Source organism: Oncorhynchus keta, unplaced genomic scaffold (assembly GCF_023373465.1).
Source record: "Oncorhynchus keta strain PuntledgeMale-10-30-2019 unplaced genomic scaffold, Oket_V2 Un_contig_17334_pilon_pilon, whole genome shotgun sequence".
Taxonomy (NCBI): domain Eukaryota; kingdom Metazoa; phylum Chordata; class Actinopteri; order Salmoniformes; family Salmonidae; genus Oncorhynchus; species Oncorhynchus keta.
Genome location: NW_026280390.1, coordinates 2501 through 17105, shown reverse-complemented (window position 1 = coordinate 17105; position 14605 = coordinate 2501). Strand labels below are relative to the sequence as shown.

At 41.8% G+C, this 14605-nt stretch overlaps 1 protein-coding gene and 3 long non-coding RNA genes across 53 annotated transcripts in view; 2 read left to right on the top strand and 2 right to left on the bottom strand.

Moving 5' to 3' along the window:
• Positions 1-4204: 4204 nt before the first annotated feature.
• On the bottom strand, positions 4205-7345 carry LOC127919653 (uncharacterized). Its single transcript, XR_008103681.1, has 3 exons — positions 7297-7345; positions 5393-5436; positions 4205-4512 (listed from the first exon to the last, which is right to left on the bottom strand). It is a non-coding gene; the product is annotated as an uncharacterized LOC127919653 (long non-coding RNA).
• A 1346-nt stretch (positions 7346-8691) lies between these two features.
• On the top strand, positions 8692-12552 carry LOC127919652 (uncharacterized). 49 transcript variants are annotated; one of them, XR_008103663.1, is made up of 5 exons: positions 8692-9059; positions 9513-9547; positions 9583-9687; positions 9828-9932; positions 9968-12552. It is a non-coding gene; the product is annotated as an uncharacterized LOC127919652 (long non-coding RNA). The 49 variants fall into 49 exon arrangements; XR_008103654.1 differs by lacking the exon at positions 8692-9059 and having other exon boundaries at positions 9325-9617; positions 9758-9932; positions 9968-10142; positions 10283-10352; positions 10388-12552; XR_008103647.1 differs by lacking the exon at positions 9513-9547 and having other exon boundaries at positions 9583-9652.
• Positions 12553-12777: 225 nt separating this feature from the next.
• Positions 12778-14288, top strand: LOC127919650 (hsp90 co-chaperone Cdc37-like). Its single transcript, XM_052503397.1, has 3 exons — positions 12778-12924; positions 13471-13542; positions 13730-14288. Exons 1-3 carry the CDS (start codon positions 12808-12810, stop codon positions 13886-13888), a joined length of 348 nt encoding a protein of 115 aa, XP_052359357.1. The 5' UTR covers positions 12778-12807; the 3' UTR covers positions 13889-14288.
• The window catches only part of LOC127919651 (uncharacterized), a 715-nt gene continuing 134 nt past the window's right edge, over positions 14025-14605 (bottom strand). The window contains exons 2-4 of one of the 2 annotated variants that reach the window (XR_008103629.1): positions 14508-14566; positions 14290-14336; positions 14025-14166 (exon numbers count right to left, since the gene is read on the bottom strand). This is a non-coding gene — a long non-coding RNA (uncharacterized LOC127919651). Of the gene's footprint in view, positions 14167-14289; positions 14337-14507; positions 14588-14605 lie in introns of those variants that run through there. The other variant, XR_008103630.1, reaches the window with a different exon arrangement.

The window sequence follows — 14605 nt, the reverse complement described above, 5'->3', positions numbered from 1 at the left end:
TACAGACATAACGGACATAACATATCGGCTCATTACAGACATAACGGACATAACATATCGGCTCATTACAGACATAACGGACATAAACATATCGGCTCATTACAGACATAACGGACATAACATATCGGCTCATTACAGACATAACGGGACATAACATATCGGCTCATTACAGACATAACGGACATAACATATCGGCTCATTACAGACACTCAACGGACATAACATATCGGCTCATTACAGACATAACGGACACTTAACATATCGGCTCATTACAGACATAACGGACACCAACATATCGGCTCATAACGGACATAACATATCGGCTCATTACAGACATAACGGACATAACATATCGGCTCATTACAGACATAACGGACATAACATATCGGCTCATTACAGACATAACGGACATAACATATCGGCTCATTACAGACATAACGGACATAACATATCGGCTCATTACAGACATAACGGACATAACATATCGGCTCATTACAGACATAACGGACATAACATATCGGCTCATTACAGACATAACGGACATAACATATCGGCTCATTACAGACATAACGGACATACATAACATATCGGCTCATTAGCAGACATAACGGACATAACATATCGGCTCATTACAGACATAACGGACATAATATATCGGCTCATTACAGACATAACGGACATAACATATCGCCTCATTACAGACATAACGGACATAACATATCGGCTCATTACAGACATAACGGACATAACATATCGGCTCATTACAGACATAACGGACATAACATATATCGGCTCATTACAGACATAACGGACATAACATATCGGCTCATTACAGACATAACGGACATAACATATCGGCTCATTACAGACATAACGGACATAACATATCGGCTCATTACAGACATAACGGACATAACATATCGGCTCATTACAGACATAACGGACATAACATATCGGCTCATTACAGACATAACGGACATAACATATCGGCTCATTACAGACATAACGGACATAACATATCGGCTCATTACAGACATAACGGACATAACATATCGGCTCATTACAGACATAACGGACATAACATATCGGCTCATTACAGACATAACGGACATAACATATCGGCTCATTACAGACATAACGGACATAACATATCGGCTCATTACAGACAGAAACGGACATAACATATCGGCTCATTACAGACATAACGGACATAACATATCAGCTCATTACATAACGGACATAACATATCGGCTCATTACAGACATAACGGACATAACATACAGACATAACGGACATAACATATCAGCTCATTACAGACATAACGGACATAACATATCGGCTCATTACAGACATAACGGACATAACATATCGGCTCATTACAGACATAACGGACATAACATATCGCTCATTACAGACATAACGGATATAACATATCGGCTCATTACAGACATCATTAACATATCGGCTCAGACATAACGGACATAACATATCGGCTCATTACAGACATAACGGACATAATATATCGGCTCATATCGGACTCATTATCAGACATAACGGACATAACATATCGGCTCATTACAGACATAACGGACATAACATATCGGCTCATTACAGACATAACGGGCTCATTACAGACATAACGGACATAACATATCGGCTTCATTACAGACATAACGGACATAACATATCGGCTCATTACAGACATAACGGACATAACATATCGGCTCATTACAGACATAACGGACATAACATATCGGCTCATTACAGACATAACGGACATAACATATCGGCTCATTACAGACTAACGGACATAACATATACAGACAGACATAACGGACATAACATATCGGCTCATTACAGACATAACGGACATAACATATCGGCTCATTACAGACATAACGGACATAACATATCGGCTCATTACAGACATAACGGACATAACATATCGGCTCATTACAGACATAACGGACATAACATATCGGCTCATTACAGACATAACGGACATAACATATCGGCTCATTACAGACATAACGGACATAACATATCGGCTCATTACAGACATAACGGACATAACATATCGGCTCATTACAGACATAACGGACATAACATATCGGCAGACATAACGGACATAACATTACAGACATAACGGACATAACATATCGGCTCATTACAGACATAACGGACATAACATATCGGCTCATTACAGACATAACGGACATAACATATCGGCTCATTACAGACATAACGGACATAACATATCGGCTCATTACAGACATAACGGACATAACATATCGGCTCATTACAGACATAACGGACATAACATATCGGCTCATTACAGACATAACGGACATAACATATCGGCTCATTACAGACATAACGGACATAACATATCGGCTCATTACATAACATAACGACATAACGGACATAACATATCGGCTCATTACAGACATAACGGACATAACATATCGGCTCATTACAGACATAACGGACATAACATATCACATAACATAACGGACATAACATATACAGACATAACGGACATAACATATCGGCTTACAGACATAACGGACATAACATATCGGCTCATTACAGACATAACGGACATAACATATCGGCTCATTACAGACATAACGGACATAACATATCGGCTCATTACAGACATAACGGACATAACATATCGGCTCATTACAGACATAACGGACATAACATATCGGCTCATTACAGACATAACGGACATAACATATCGGCTCATTACAGACATAACGGACATAACATAACGGCTCATTACAGACATAACGGACATAACATATCGGCTCATTACAGACATAACGGACATAACATATCGGCTCATTACAGACATAACGGACATAACATATCGGCTCATTACAGACATAACGGACATAACATATCGGCTCATTACAGACATAACGGACATAACATATCGGCTCATTACAGACATAACGGACATAACATATCGGCTCATTACAGACATAACGGACATAACATATCGGCTCATTACAGACATAACGGACATAACATATCGGCTCATTACAGACATAACGGACATAACATATCGGCTCATTACAGACATAACGGACATAACATATCGGCTCATTACAGGACATAACGGACATAACATATCGGCTCATTACAGACATAACGGATATAACATATCGGCTCATTACAGACATAACGGACATAACATATCGGCTCATTACAGACATAACGGACATAACATATCGGCTCATTACAGACATAACGGACATAACATATCGGCTCATTACAGACATAACGGACATAACATATCGGCTCATTACAGACATAACGGACATAACATATCGGCTCATTACAGACATAACGGACATAACATATCGGCTCATTACATAACGGACATAACATATCGGACAGACATAACGGACATAACATATCGGCTCATTACAGACATAACGGACATAACATATCGGCAGACATAACGGACATAACATATCGGCTCATTACAGACATAACGGACATAACATATCGGCCATTACAGACATAACATATCGGCTCATTACAGACATAACGGACATAACATATCGGCTCATTACAGACAGAACGGACATAACATATCGGCTCATTACAGACATAACGGACATAACATATCGGCTCATTACAGACATAACGACATAACATATCGGCTCATTACAGACATAACGGACATAACATATCGGCTCATTACAGACATAACGGACATAACATATCGGCTCATTACAGACATAACGGACATAACATATCGGCTCATTACAGACATAACGGACATAACATATCGGCTCATTACAGACATAACGGACATAACATATCGGCTCATTACAGACATAACGGACATAACATATCGGACATAACATAAACATATCGGCTCATTACAGACATATCGGCTCATATCGGCTCACAGACATAACGGACATAACATATCGGCTCATTACAGACATAACGGACATAACATATCGGCTCATTACAGACATAACGGACATAACATATCGGCTCATTACAGACATAACGGACATAACATATCGGCTCATTACAGACATAACGGACATAACATATCGGCTCATTACAGACATAACGGACATAACATATCGGCTCATTACAGACATAACGGACATAACATATCGGCTCATTACAGACATAACGGACATAACATATCGGCTCATTACAGACATAACGGACATAACATATCGGCTCATTACAGACATAACGGACATAACATATCGGCTCATTACAGACATAACGGACATAACATATCGGCTCATTACAGACATAACGGACATAACATATCGGCTCATTACAGACATAACGGACATAACATATCGGCTCATTACAGACAGAAACGCTGCACATATCGGGTCAAGTGGAAATGACCTTTTTAAATGAAAAGCCTTGTTTTCTAGTCGATAACGACTCCTTTGATTGAATCCCGGCTTTATGAGTTGATGTTTTAACTTCACGCGTGTATCTACTGTGTAACACTGACACCTCTGTCTCTCTGTCTGTCTGTCAGACTCTACTGTGTAACACTGACACCTCTGTCTCTCTCTCTGTCTGTCAGACTCTACTGTGTACACTGACACCTCTGTCTCTCTCTCTGTCTGTCAGACTCTACTGTGTAACACTGACACCTCTGTCTCTCTCTCTGTCTCTCAGACTCTACTGTGTAACACTGACACCTCTGTCTGTCTGTCAGACTCTACTGTGTACACTGACACCTCTGTCTCTCTCTCTGTCTGTCAGACTCTACTGTGTAACACTGACACCTCTGTCTGTCTGTCAGACTCTACTGTGTAACACTGACACCTCTGTCTCTCTCTCTGTCTGTCAGACTCTACTGTGTAACACTGACACCTCTGTCTCTCTCTCTGTCTGTCAGACTCTACTGTGTACACTGACACCTCTGTCTCTCTGTCTGTCTGTCAGACTCTACTGTGTAACACTGACACCTCTGTCTCTCTCTCTGTCTGTCAGACTCTACTGTATAACACTGACACCTCTGTCTCTCTCTGTCTGTCAGACTCTACTGTGTACACTGACACCTCTGTCTCTCTGTCTGTCTGTCAGACTCTACTGTGTACACTGACACCTCTGTCTCTCTGTCTGTCTGTCAGACTCTACTGTGTAACACTGACACCTCTGTCTCTCTCTCTGTCTGTCAGACTCTACTGTGTAACACTGACACCTCTGTCTCTCTCTCTGTCTGTCAGACTCTACTGTGTACACTGACACCTCTGTCTCTCTCTCTGTCTGTCAGACTCTACTGTGTAACACTGACACCTCTGTCTGTCTGTCAGACTCTACTGTGTAACACTGACACCTCTGTCTCTCTCTCTGTCTGTCAGACTCTACTGTGTAACACTGACACCTCTGTCTCTCTGTCTGTCAGACTCTACTGTGTAACACTGACACCTCTGTCTCTCTCTGTCTGTCAGACTCTACTGTGTACACTATATATCCTCTGTCTCTCTGTCTGTCTGTCAGACTTGTACACTGACACCTCTGTCTCTCTGTCTGTCAGACTCTACTGTGTAACACTGACACCTCTGTCTCCTCTCTCTGTCTGTCAGACTCTACTGTGTACACTGACACCTCTGTCTCTCTCTGTCTGTCAGACTCTACTGTGTAACACTATATATCCTCTGTCTCTCTGTCTGTCTGTCAGACTCTACTGTGTACACTGACACCTCTCTCTCTCTGTCTGTCAGACTCTACTGTGTACACTGACACCTCTCTCTGTCTGTCAGACTCTACTGTGTAACACTATATATCCTCTGTCTCTCTCTCTGTCTGTCAGACTCTACTGTGTAACACTGACACCTCTGTCTCTCTCTCTGTCTGTCAGACTCTACTGTGTAACACTGACACCTCTGTCTCTCTCTCTGTCTGTCAGACTCTACTGTGTACACTGACACCTCTGTCTCTCTCTCTGTCTGTCAGACTCTACTGTGTACACTGACACCTCTGTCTCTCTCTCTGTCTGTCAGACTCTACTGTGTACACTGACACCTCTGTCTCTCTCTGTCTGTCAGACTCTACTGTGTACACTGACACCTCTGTCTCTCTCTCTGTCTGTCAGACTCTACTGTGTACACTGACACCTCTGTCTCTCTGTCTGTCTGTCAGACTCTACTGTGTAACACTGACACCTCTGTCTCTGTCTGTCTGTCAGACTCTACTGTGTAACACTGACACCTCTGTCTCTCTGTCTGTCAGACTCTACTGAACACTGACACCTCTGTCTCTCTCTGTCTGTCAGACACTGTGTACACTGACACCTCTGTCTCTCTCTCTGTCTGTCAGACTCTACTGTGTAACACTGACACCTCTGTCCTCTGTCTCTCTGTCTGTCTGTCAGACACCTCTGTCTCTCTCTGTCTGTCAGACTCTACTGTGTACACTGACACTCTGTCTCTCTGTCTGTCAGACTGTCAGACTCTACTGTCTGTCAGACTCTACTGTGTACACTGACACCTCTGTCTCTCTCTCTGTCTGTCAGACTCTACTGTGTACACTGACACCTCTGTCTCTCTCTGTCTGTCAGACTCTACTGTGTACACTGACACCTCTGTCTCTCTCTGTCTGTCAGACTCTACTGTGTACACTGACACCTCTGTCTCTCTGTCTGTCAGACTCTACTGTGTACACTGACACCTCTGTCTGTCTGTCTGTCAGACTCTACTGTGTACACTGACACCTCTGTCTCTCTCTCTGTCTGTCAGACTCTACTGTGTAACACTGACACCTCTGTCTCTGTCTGTCTGTCAGACTCTACTGTGTAACTGACACCTCTGTCTCTCTGTCTGTCAGACTCTACTGTGTAACACTGACACCTCTGTCTGTCTGTCAGACTCACCTCTGTCTCTCTCTCTGTCTGTCAGACTCTACTGTGTAACACTGACACCTCTGTCTCTCTCTGTCTGTCAGACTCTACTGTGTAACACTGACACCTCTGTCTCTCTCTGTCTGTCAGACTCTACTGTGTACACTGACACCTCTGTCTCTCTCTCTGTCTGTCAGACTCTACTGTGTAACACTGACACCTCTGTCTCTCTCTGTCTGTCAGACTCTACTGTGTAACACTGACACCTCTGTCTCTCTCTCTGTCTGTCAGACTCTACTGTATAACACTGACACCTCTGTCTCTCTCTGTCTGTCAGACTCTACTGTGTACACTGACACCTCTGTCTCTCTCTGTCTGTCAGACTCTACTGTGTACACTGACACCTCTGTCTCTCTCTGTCTGTCAGACTCTACTGTGTACACTGACACCTCTGTCTCTCTGTCTGTCTGTCAGACTCTACTGTGTAACACTGTATATATCCTCTGTCTCTCTCTGTCTGTCAGACTCTACTGTGTAACACTGTATATATCCTCTGTCTCTCTCTGTCTGTCAGACTCTACTGTGTAACACTGTATATATCCTCTGTCTCTCTCTCTGTCTGTCAGACTCTACTGTGTAACACTGTATATATCCTCTGTCTCTCTCTCTGTCTGTCAGACTCTACTGTGTAACACTGTATATATCCTCTGTCTCTCTCTGTCTGTCAGACTCTACTGTGTAACACTGTATATATCCTCTGTCTGTCAGACTCTACTGTGTACACTGACACTCTGTCTCTCTGTCTGTCTGTCAGACTCTACTGTGTAACACTGTATATATCCTCTGTCTCTCTGTCTGTCTGTCAGACTCTACTGTGTAACACTGACACCTCTGTCTCTCTGTCTGTCTGTCAGACTCTACTGTGTAACACTGTATATCCTCTCTCTCTGTCTGTCAGACTCTACTGTGTACACTGACACCTCTGTCTCTCTGTCTGTCTGTCAGACTCTACTGTGTACACTGACACCTCTGTCTCTCTGTCTGTCAGACTCTACTGTGTAACACTGTATATATCCTCTGTCTCTCTGTCTGTCAGACTCTACTGTGTAACACTGACACCTCTGTCTCTCTCTGTCTGTCAGACTCTACTGTGTAACACTGACACCTCTGTCTCTCTGTCTGTCAGACTCTACTGTGTAACACTGACACCTCTGTCTCTCTGTCTGTCAGACTCTACTGTGTACACTGACACCTCTGTCTCTCTGTCTGTCTGTCAGACTCTACTGTGTACACTGACACCTCTGTCTCTCTGTCTGTCAGACTCTACTGTGTACACTGACACCTCTGTCTCTCTCTCTGTCTGTCAGACTCTACTGTGTAACACTGTATATATCCTCTGTCTCTCTGTCTGTCTGTCAGACTCTACTGTGTAACACTGTATATATCCTCTGTCTCTCTGTCTGTCAGACTCTACTGTGTAACACTGTATATATCCTCTGTCTCTCTCTCTGTCTGTCAGACTCTACTGTGTAACACTGTATATATCCTCTGTCTCTCTGTCTGTCTGTCAGACTCTACTGTGTACACTGACACCTCTGTCTCTCTGTCTGTCTGTCAGACTCTACTGTGTAACACTGTATATATCCTCTGTCTCTCTGTCTGTCAGACTCTACTGTGTAACACTGTATATATCCTCTGTCTCTCTGTCTGTCTGTCAGACTCTACTGTGTAACACTGTATATATCCTCTGTCTCTCTCTGTCTGTCAGACTCTACTGTGTAACACTGTATATATCCTCTCTCTGTCTGTCAGACTCTACTGTGTAACACTATATATCCTCTGTCTCTCTGTCTGTCTGTCAGACTGCCGACCAGCCCTATCAGGAGGCCTTTACTGATGAGCTGGAGTCCTTTAAAGAGAGAGTTCGAGGCAGAGCTAAGATCAGGATACAAAAGGTCATTTTACCTCCATTTTGTTTTTCTCTTTTGCTTCAGGTGTTTAAAGGTGTTTTTATGGAAGTGGGAGAAGTTCAGAGCGATATTGAATCCAAAAACATTCTGACGTTCACACTTTTCTGGGCCTGATGAACCGAATACTAAAATACATAGATACAGCTGAAGTCAGAAGTTTACATACACTTAGGTTGGAGTCATTAAAACTGGTTTACATACACTTAGGTTGGAGTCATTAAAACTAGTTTACACACACTTAGGTTGGAGTCATTAAAACTAGTTTACAGACACTTAGGTTGGAGTCATTAAAACTAGTTTACAGACACTTAGGTTGGAGTCATTAAAACTAGTTTACATACACTGAGGTTGAGTCATTAAAACTAGTTTACATACACTCAGGTTGGAGTCATTAAAACTAGTTTACATACACTTAGGTTGGAGTCATTAGAACTAGTTTACATACACTCATGTTGGAGTCATTAAAACTAGTTTACATACACTTAGGTTGAGTCATTAGAACTAGTTTACATACACTTAGGTTGGAGTCATTAAAACTAGTTTACATACACTGAGGTTGGAGTCATTAAAACTAGTTTACATACACTTAGGTTGGAGTCATTAAAACTAGTTTACATACACTTAGGTTGGAGTCATTAAAACTAGTTTACATACACTTAGGTTGGAGTCATTAAAACTAGTTTACATACACTTAGGTTGGAGTCATTAAAACTAGTTTACACACACTTAGGTTGGAGTCATTAAAACTAGTTTACATACACTTAGGTTGGAGTCATTAAAACTAGTTTACACACACTTAGGTTGGAGTCATTAAAACTAGTTTACACACACTTAGGTTGGAGTCATTAAAACTAGTTTACATACACTTAGGTTGGAGTCATTAAAACTAGTTTACATACACTGAGGTTGGAGTCATTAAAACTAGTTTACATACACTTAGGTTGGAGTCATTAAAACTAGTTTACATACACTTAGGTTGGAGTCATTAAAACTAGTTTACATACACTTAGGTTGGAGTCATTAAAACTAGTTTACACACACTTAGGTTGGAGTCATTAAAACTAGTTTACATACACTTAGGTTGGAGTCATTAAAACTAGTTTACATACACTTAGGTTGGAGTCATTAAAACTAGTTTACATACACTGAGGTTGGAGTCATTAAAACTAGTTTACACACACTTAGGTTGGAGTCATTAAAACTAGTTTACATACACTTAGGTTGGAGTCATTAAAACTAGTTTACATACACTTAGGTTGGAGTCATTAAAACTAGTTTACATACACTTAGGTTGGAGTCATTAAAACTGGTTTACATACACTTAGGTTGGAGTCATTAAAACTAGTTTACATACACTTAGGTTGGAGTCATTAAAACTAGTTTACATACACTTAGGTTGGAGTCATTAAAACTAGTTTACATACACTTAGGTTGGAGTCATTAAAACTAGTTTACATACACTTAGGTTGGAGTCATTAAAACTAATTTACACACACTTAGGTTGGAGTCATTAAAACTAGTTTACATACACTTAGGTTGGAGTCATTAAAACTAGTTTACATACACTTAGGTTGGAGTCATTAAAACTAATTTACACACACTTAGGTTGGAGTCATTAAAACTAGTTTACATACACTTAGGTTGGAGTCATTAAAACTCGTTTACATACACTTAGGTTGGAGTCATTAAAACTAGTTTACATACACTTAGGTTGGAGTCATTAAAACTAATTTACACACACTTAGGTTGGAGTCATTAAAACTAGTTTACATACACTTAGGTTGGAGTCATTAAAACTAATTTACACACACTTAGGTTGGAGTCATTAAAACTAGTTTACATACACTTAGGTTGGAGTCATTAAAACTAATTTACATACACTTAGGTTGGAGTCATTAAAACTAATTTACACACACTTAGGTTGGAGTCATTAAAACTAGTTTACATACACTTAGGTTGGAGTCATTAAAACTAATTTACACACACTTAGGTTGGAGTCATTAAAACTAGTTTACATACACTTAGGTTGGAGTCATTAAAACTAGTTTACATACACTTAGGTTGGAGTCATTAAAACTAATTTACACACACTTAGGTTGGAGTCATTAAAACTAATTTACACACACTTAGGTTGGAGTCATTAAAACTAGTTTACATACACTTAGGTTGGAGTCATTAAAACTAGTTTACATACACTTAGGTTGGAGTCATTAAAACTCGTTTACATACACTTAGGTTGGAGTCATTAAAACTCGTTTACATACACTTAGGTTGGAGTCATTAAAACTAGTTTACATACACTTAGGTTGGAGTCATTAAAACTAGTTTACATACACTTAGGTTGGAGTCATTAAAACTCGTTTTTCAACCACTCCACAAATTTCTTGTTAACAAACTATAGTTTTGGCAAGTCGGTTAGGACATCTACTTTGTGCATGACACAAGTCATTTTTCCAACAATTGTTTACAGATTATTTCACTTGACTCACTGTATCACAATTCCAGTGGGTCAGAAGTTTACATCCACTAAGTTGACTGTGGATGTATTTCAAGGCCTACCTTCAAACTCAGTGCCTCTTTGCTTGACATCAAGGGGAAATCAGCCAAGACCCCAGAAAAAAGAATTGTGGACCTCCACAAGTCTGCTTCATCCTTGGGAGAAATTTCCAAACGCCTGAAGGTACCACGTTCATCTGTACAAACAATAGTACACAAGTATAAACACCGTGGGACCATGCAGCCGTCATACCGCTCAGGAAGGAGACGCGTTCTGTCTCCTAGAGATGAACGTACTATGATGCGAAAAGAGCAACTCAATCCCAGAACAACAGCAAATGACCTTGTGATGATTCTGGAGGAAACGGGTACAAAAAGTATCCACAGTAAAACGAGTCCTATATCGACATAACCTGAAAGGCCGCTCAGCAAGGAAGAAGCCACTGCTCCAAAACTCGTACTTTTTGAAGAAATGTCCTCTGGTCTGATGAAACTGTTTGGCCATAATGACCATCGTTATGTTTGAAGGAAAAAGGGAGAGGCTTGCAAGCTGAAGAACACCATCCCAACCGTGAAGCACGGGGGTGGCAGCATAATATAATAATAATATATAATAATATATGCCATTTAGCAGACGCTTTTATCCAAAGCGACTTACATTCATGTGTGCATACATTCTACGTATGGGTGGTCCCGGGAATCGAACCCACTACCCTGGCGTTACAAGCGCCATGCTCTACCAACTGAGCTACAGAAGGACATGCACAGCATCATGCTGTGGGGGTGCTTTGCTGCAGGAGGGACTGGTGCACTTCACAAAATAGATGGCATCATGGGGCTGGAAAATTATGTGGATATATTGAAGCAACATCTCAAGACATCAGTCAGGAAGTTAAAGCTTGGTCGCAAATGGGTCTTTCAAATTACATTTACATTTAAGTCATTTAGCAGACGCTCTTATCCAGAGCGACTTACAAATTGGATGGACAATGACCCCAAGCATTGTTCCAAAACGGTGACAACATGGCTTAAGGACAAAGTCAAAGTAGTGGAGTGGCCATCAAAGCCCTGACCTCAATCCTACAGAACATTTGTGGGCAGAACTGATAAAAGTGTGTGCGAGCAAGGAGGCCTACAAAACCTGACTCAGTTACACCAGCTCTGTCAGGAGGAATGGGCCAAAATTCACCCAACTTATTGTGGGAAGCTTGTGGAAGGCTCCCCGAAACGTTTGACCCAAGTTACACTCAAATAGTATTTGCCTTTAAATTGTTTGTGTAAACTTCTGGCCCACTGGGAATGTGATGAAATAAATAAATCATTCTCTCTACTATTTATCTGACATTTAACATTCTTAAAATATGGTGATCAAGACAGGACATTTTTACTAGGATTAAATGTCAGGCATTGTGATTTATGTATTTGATTAAGGTGTATGTAAACTTGACTTCAACTGTACATAGAGTGAAATATGAGGCATTGGTGAGGTTCAAAATGAAAAGAATAAACTCATTGTTAAAGGCTATGGAGGAGTATGAGGAGGAGGAGAGACAGAACAGACTGGGGCCAGGTGGACTGGACCCTGTGGAAGTCTACGATACTCTGCCAGAGGTAACACACACACACAAAACACACACACACACAGAGAGAGAGAGACGCAAACACACACACACAGAGAGACACACACACAGAGAGACGGAACAGACTGGGGCCAGGTGGACTGGACCCTGTGGAAGTCTACGATACTCTGCCAGAGGTAACACACACACACACACACAGAGAGACGCGCGCACACACACACACACAGAGAGAGAGAGACGCACACACACAGACACAGAGAGAGACACACACAGAGAGACGGAACAGACTGGACCCTGTGGAAGTCTACGATACTCTGCCAGAGGTAACACACACACACACAGTGAGACGCGCACACAGAGACACACATACAGAGAGACACACACAGACAGTCAGTCAGTCATACCCAGAGAGACAGACACACAGAGAGACACACAGACAGACAGACAGACAGAGACACATCTCAACGTCTTCATCATAACAGTCAGTAACCTATGGCCATATATTCAGGGGAAGTGGTCGCCAACCCCAGCCTCCTTTTTTGACCTGTATCTTGTGATGTCACATCCTGTTTCACAGGAAATGAAGAAGTGTTTTGATGATAAAGACATCTCAATGCTGCAGGAAGCTATCAGCAAGATGGACCCCATGGTGAGTGTCTCCTGTCTCTCTCTCTAATGAACTAACTCTCTCTAACTCTCTCTCTAACTCTTTAACTAACTCTCTCTCTAACTCTCTCTTTAACTAACTCTCTCTCTAACTCTCTCTCTCTCTCTCTAACTCTTTAACTAACTAACTCTCTCTCTAACTCTAACCTGTGTGTTGTGGGGTTCCGCAGGAGGCAAAGGGCCACATGAAGAGGTGTATTGACTCAGGACTCTGGGTTCCCAACGCCAATACCGACAACGAAGAGGACAAGGAAGAAGAAGACGAGGAAGAGGACAAAGAAGATGAGGAAGAAGCAGAGAAGGAGGGAGAGGCGGAGGAGGAGAAATGACTCTGTCATGAATTGAACCCTTCCTTTAGACTTTTGACCTTTTCAGACCTAGCTACACCCTTTACTAGCGTTAGCTTGTCTTATTGAAAACATGCTGTGAAGATGCTAACTTCCCTAGCGTTAATTGGGCTAGTATCGCTAGCATTAGCCTGACCCATTGAAAACCTGCACCGGGCCAGTATTTACAAAGAGTCAGCTCTAGGATCAGATTCCCCTCTCCAATCCTGACGTTAACCATTTGTGGAAAATGTTAAACTTCATCCTGCTCCAGTTTCTACCTATAGTCCCTTTCTCCATGACCCCATCTTTATATTAACCCCCCCCCCCCATCTCACTTCTACCCATAGTCCCTTTCTCCATGACCCTATCTTTATATTAACCCCCCCTCACCTCACTTCTACCCATAGTCCCTTTCTCCATGACCCCATCTTTATATTAACCCCCCCACCTCACTTCTACCCATAGTCCTTTCTCCATGACCCCATCTTTATATTAACCCCCACCTCACTTCTACCCATAGTCCCTTTCTCCATGACCCTATCTTTATATTAACCCCCCTCACCTCACTTCTACCCATAGTCCCTTTCTCCATGACCCCATCTTTATATTAACCCCCCACCTCACTTCTACCCATAGTCCCTTTCTCCATGACCCTATCTTTATATTAACCCCCCCCACCTCACTTCTACCCATAGTCCCTTTCTCCATGACCCCATG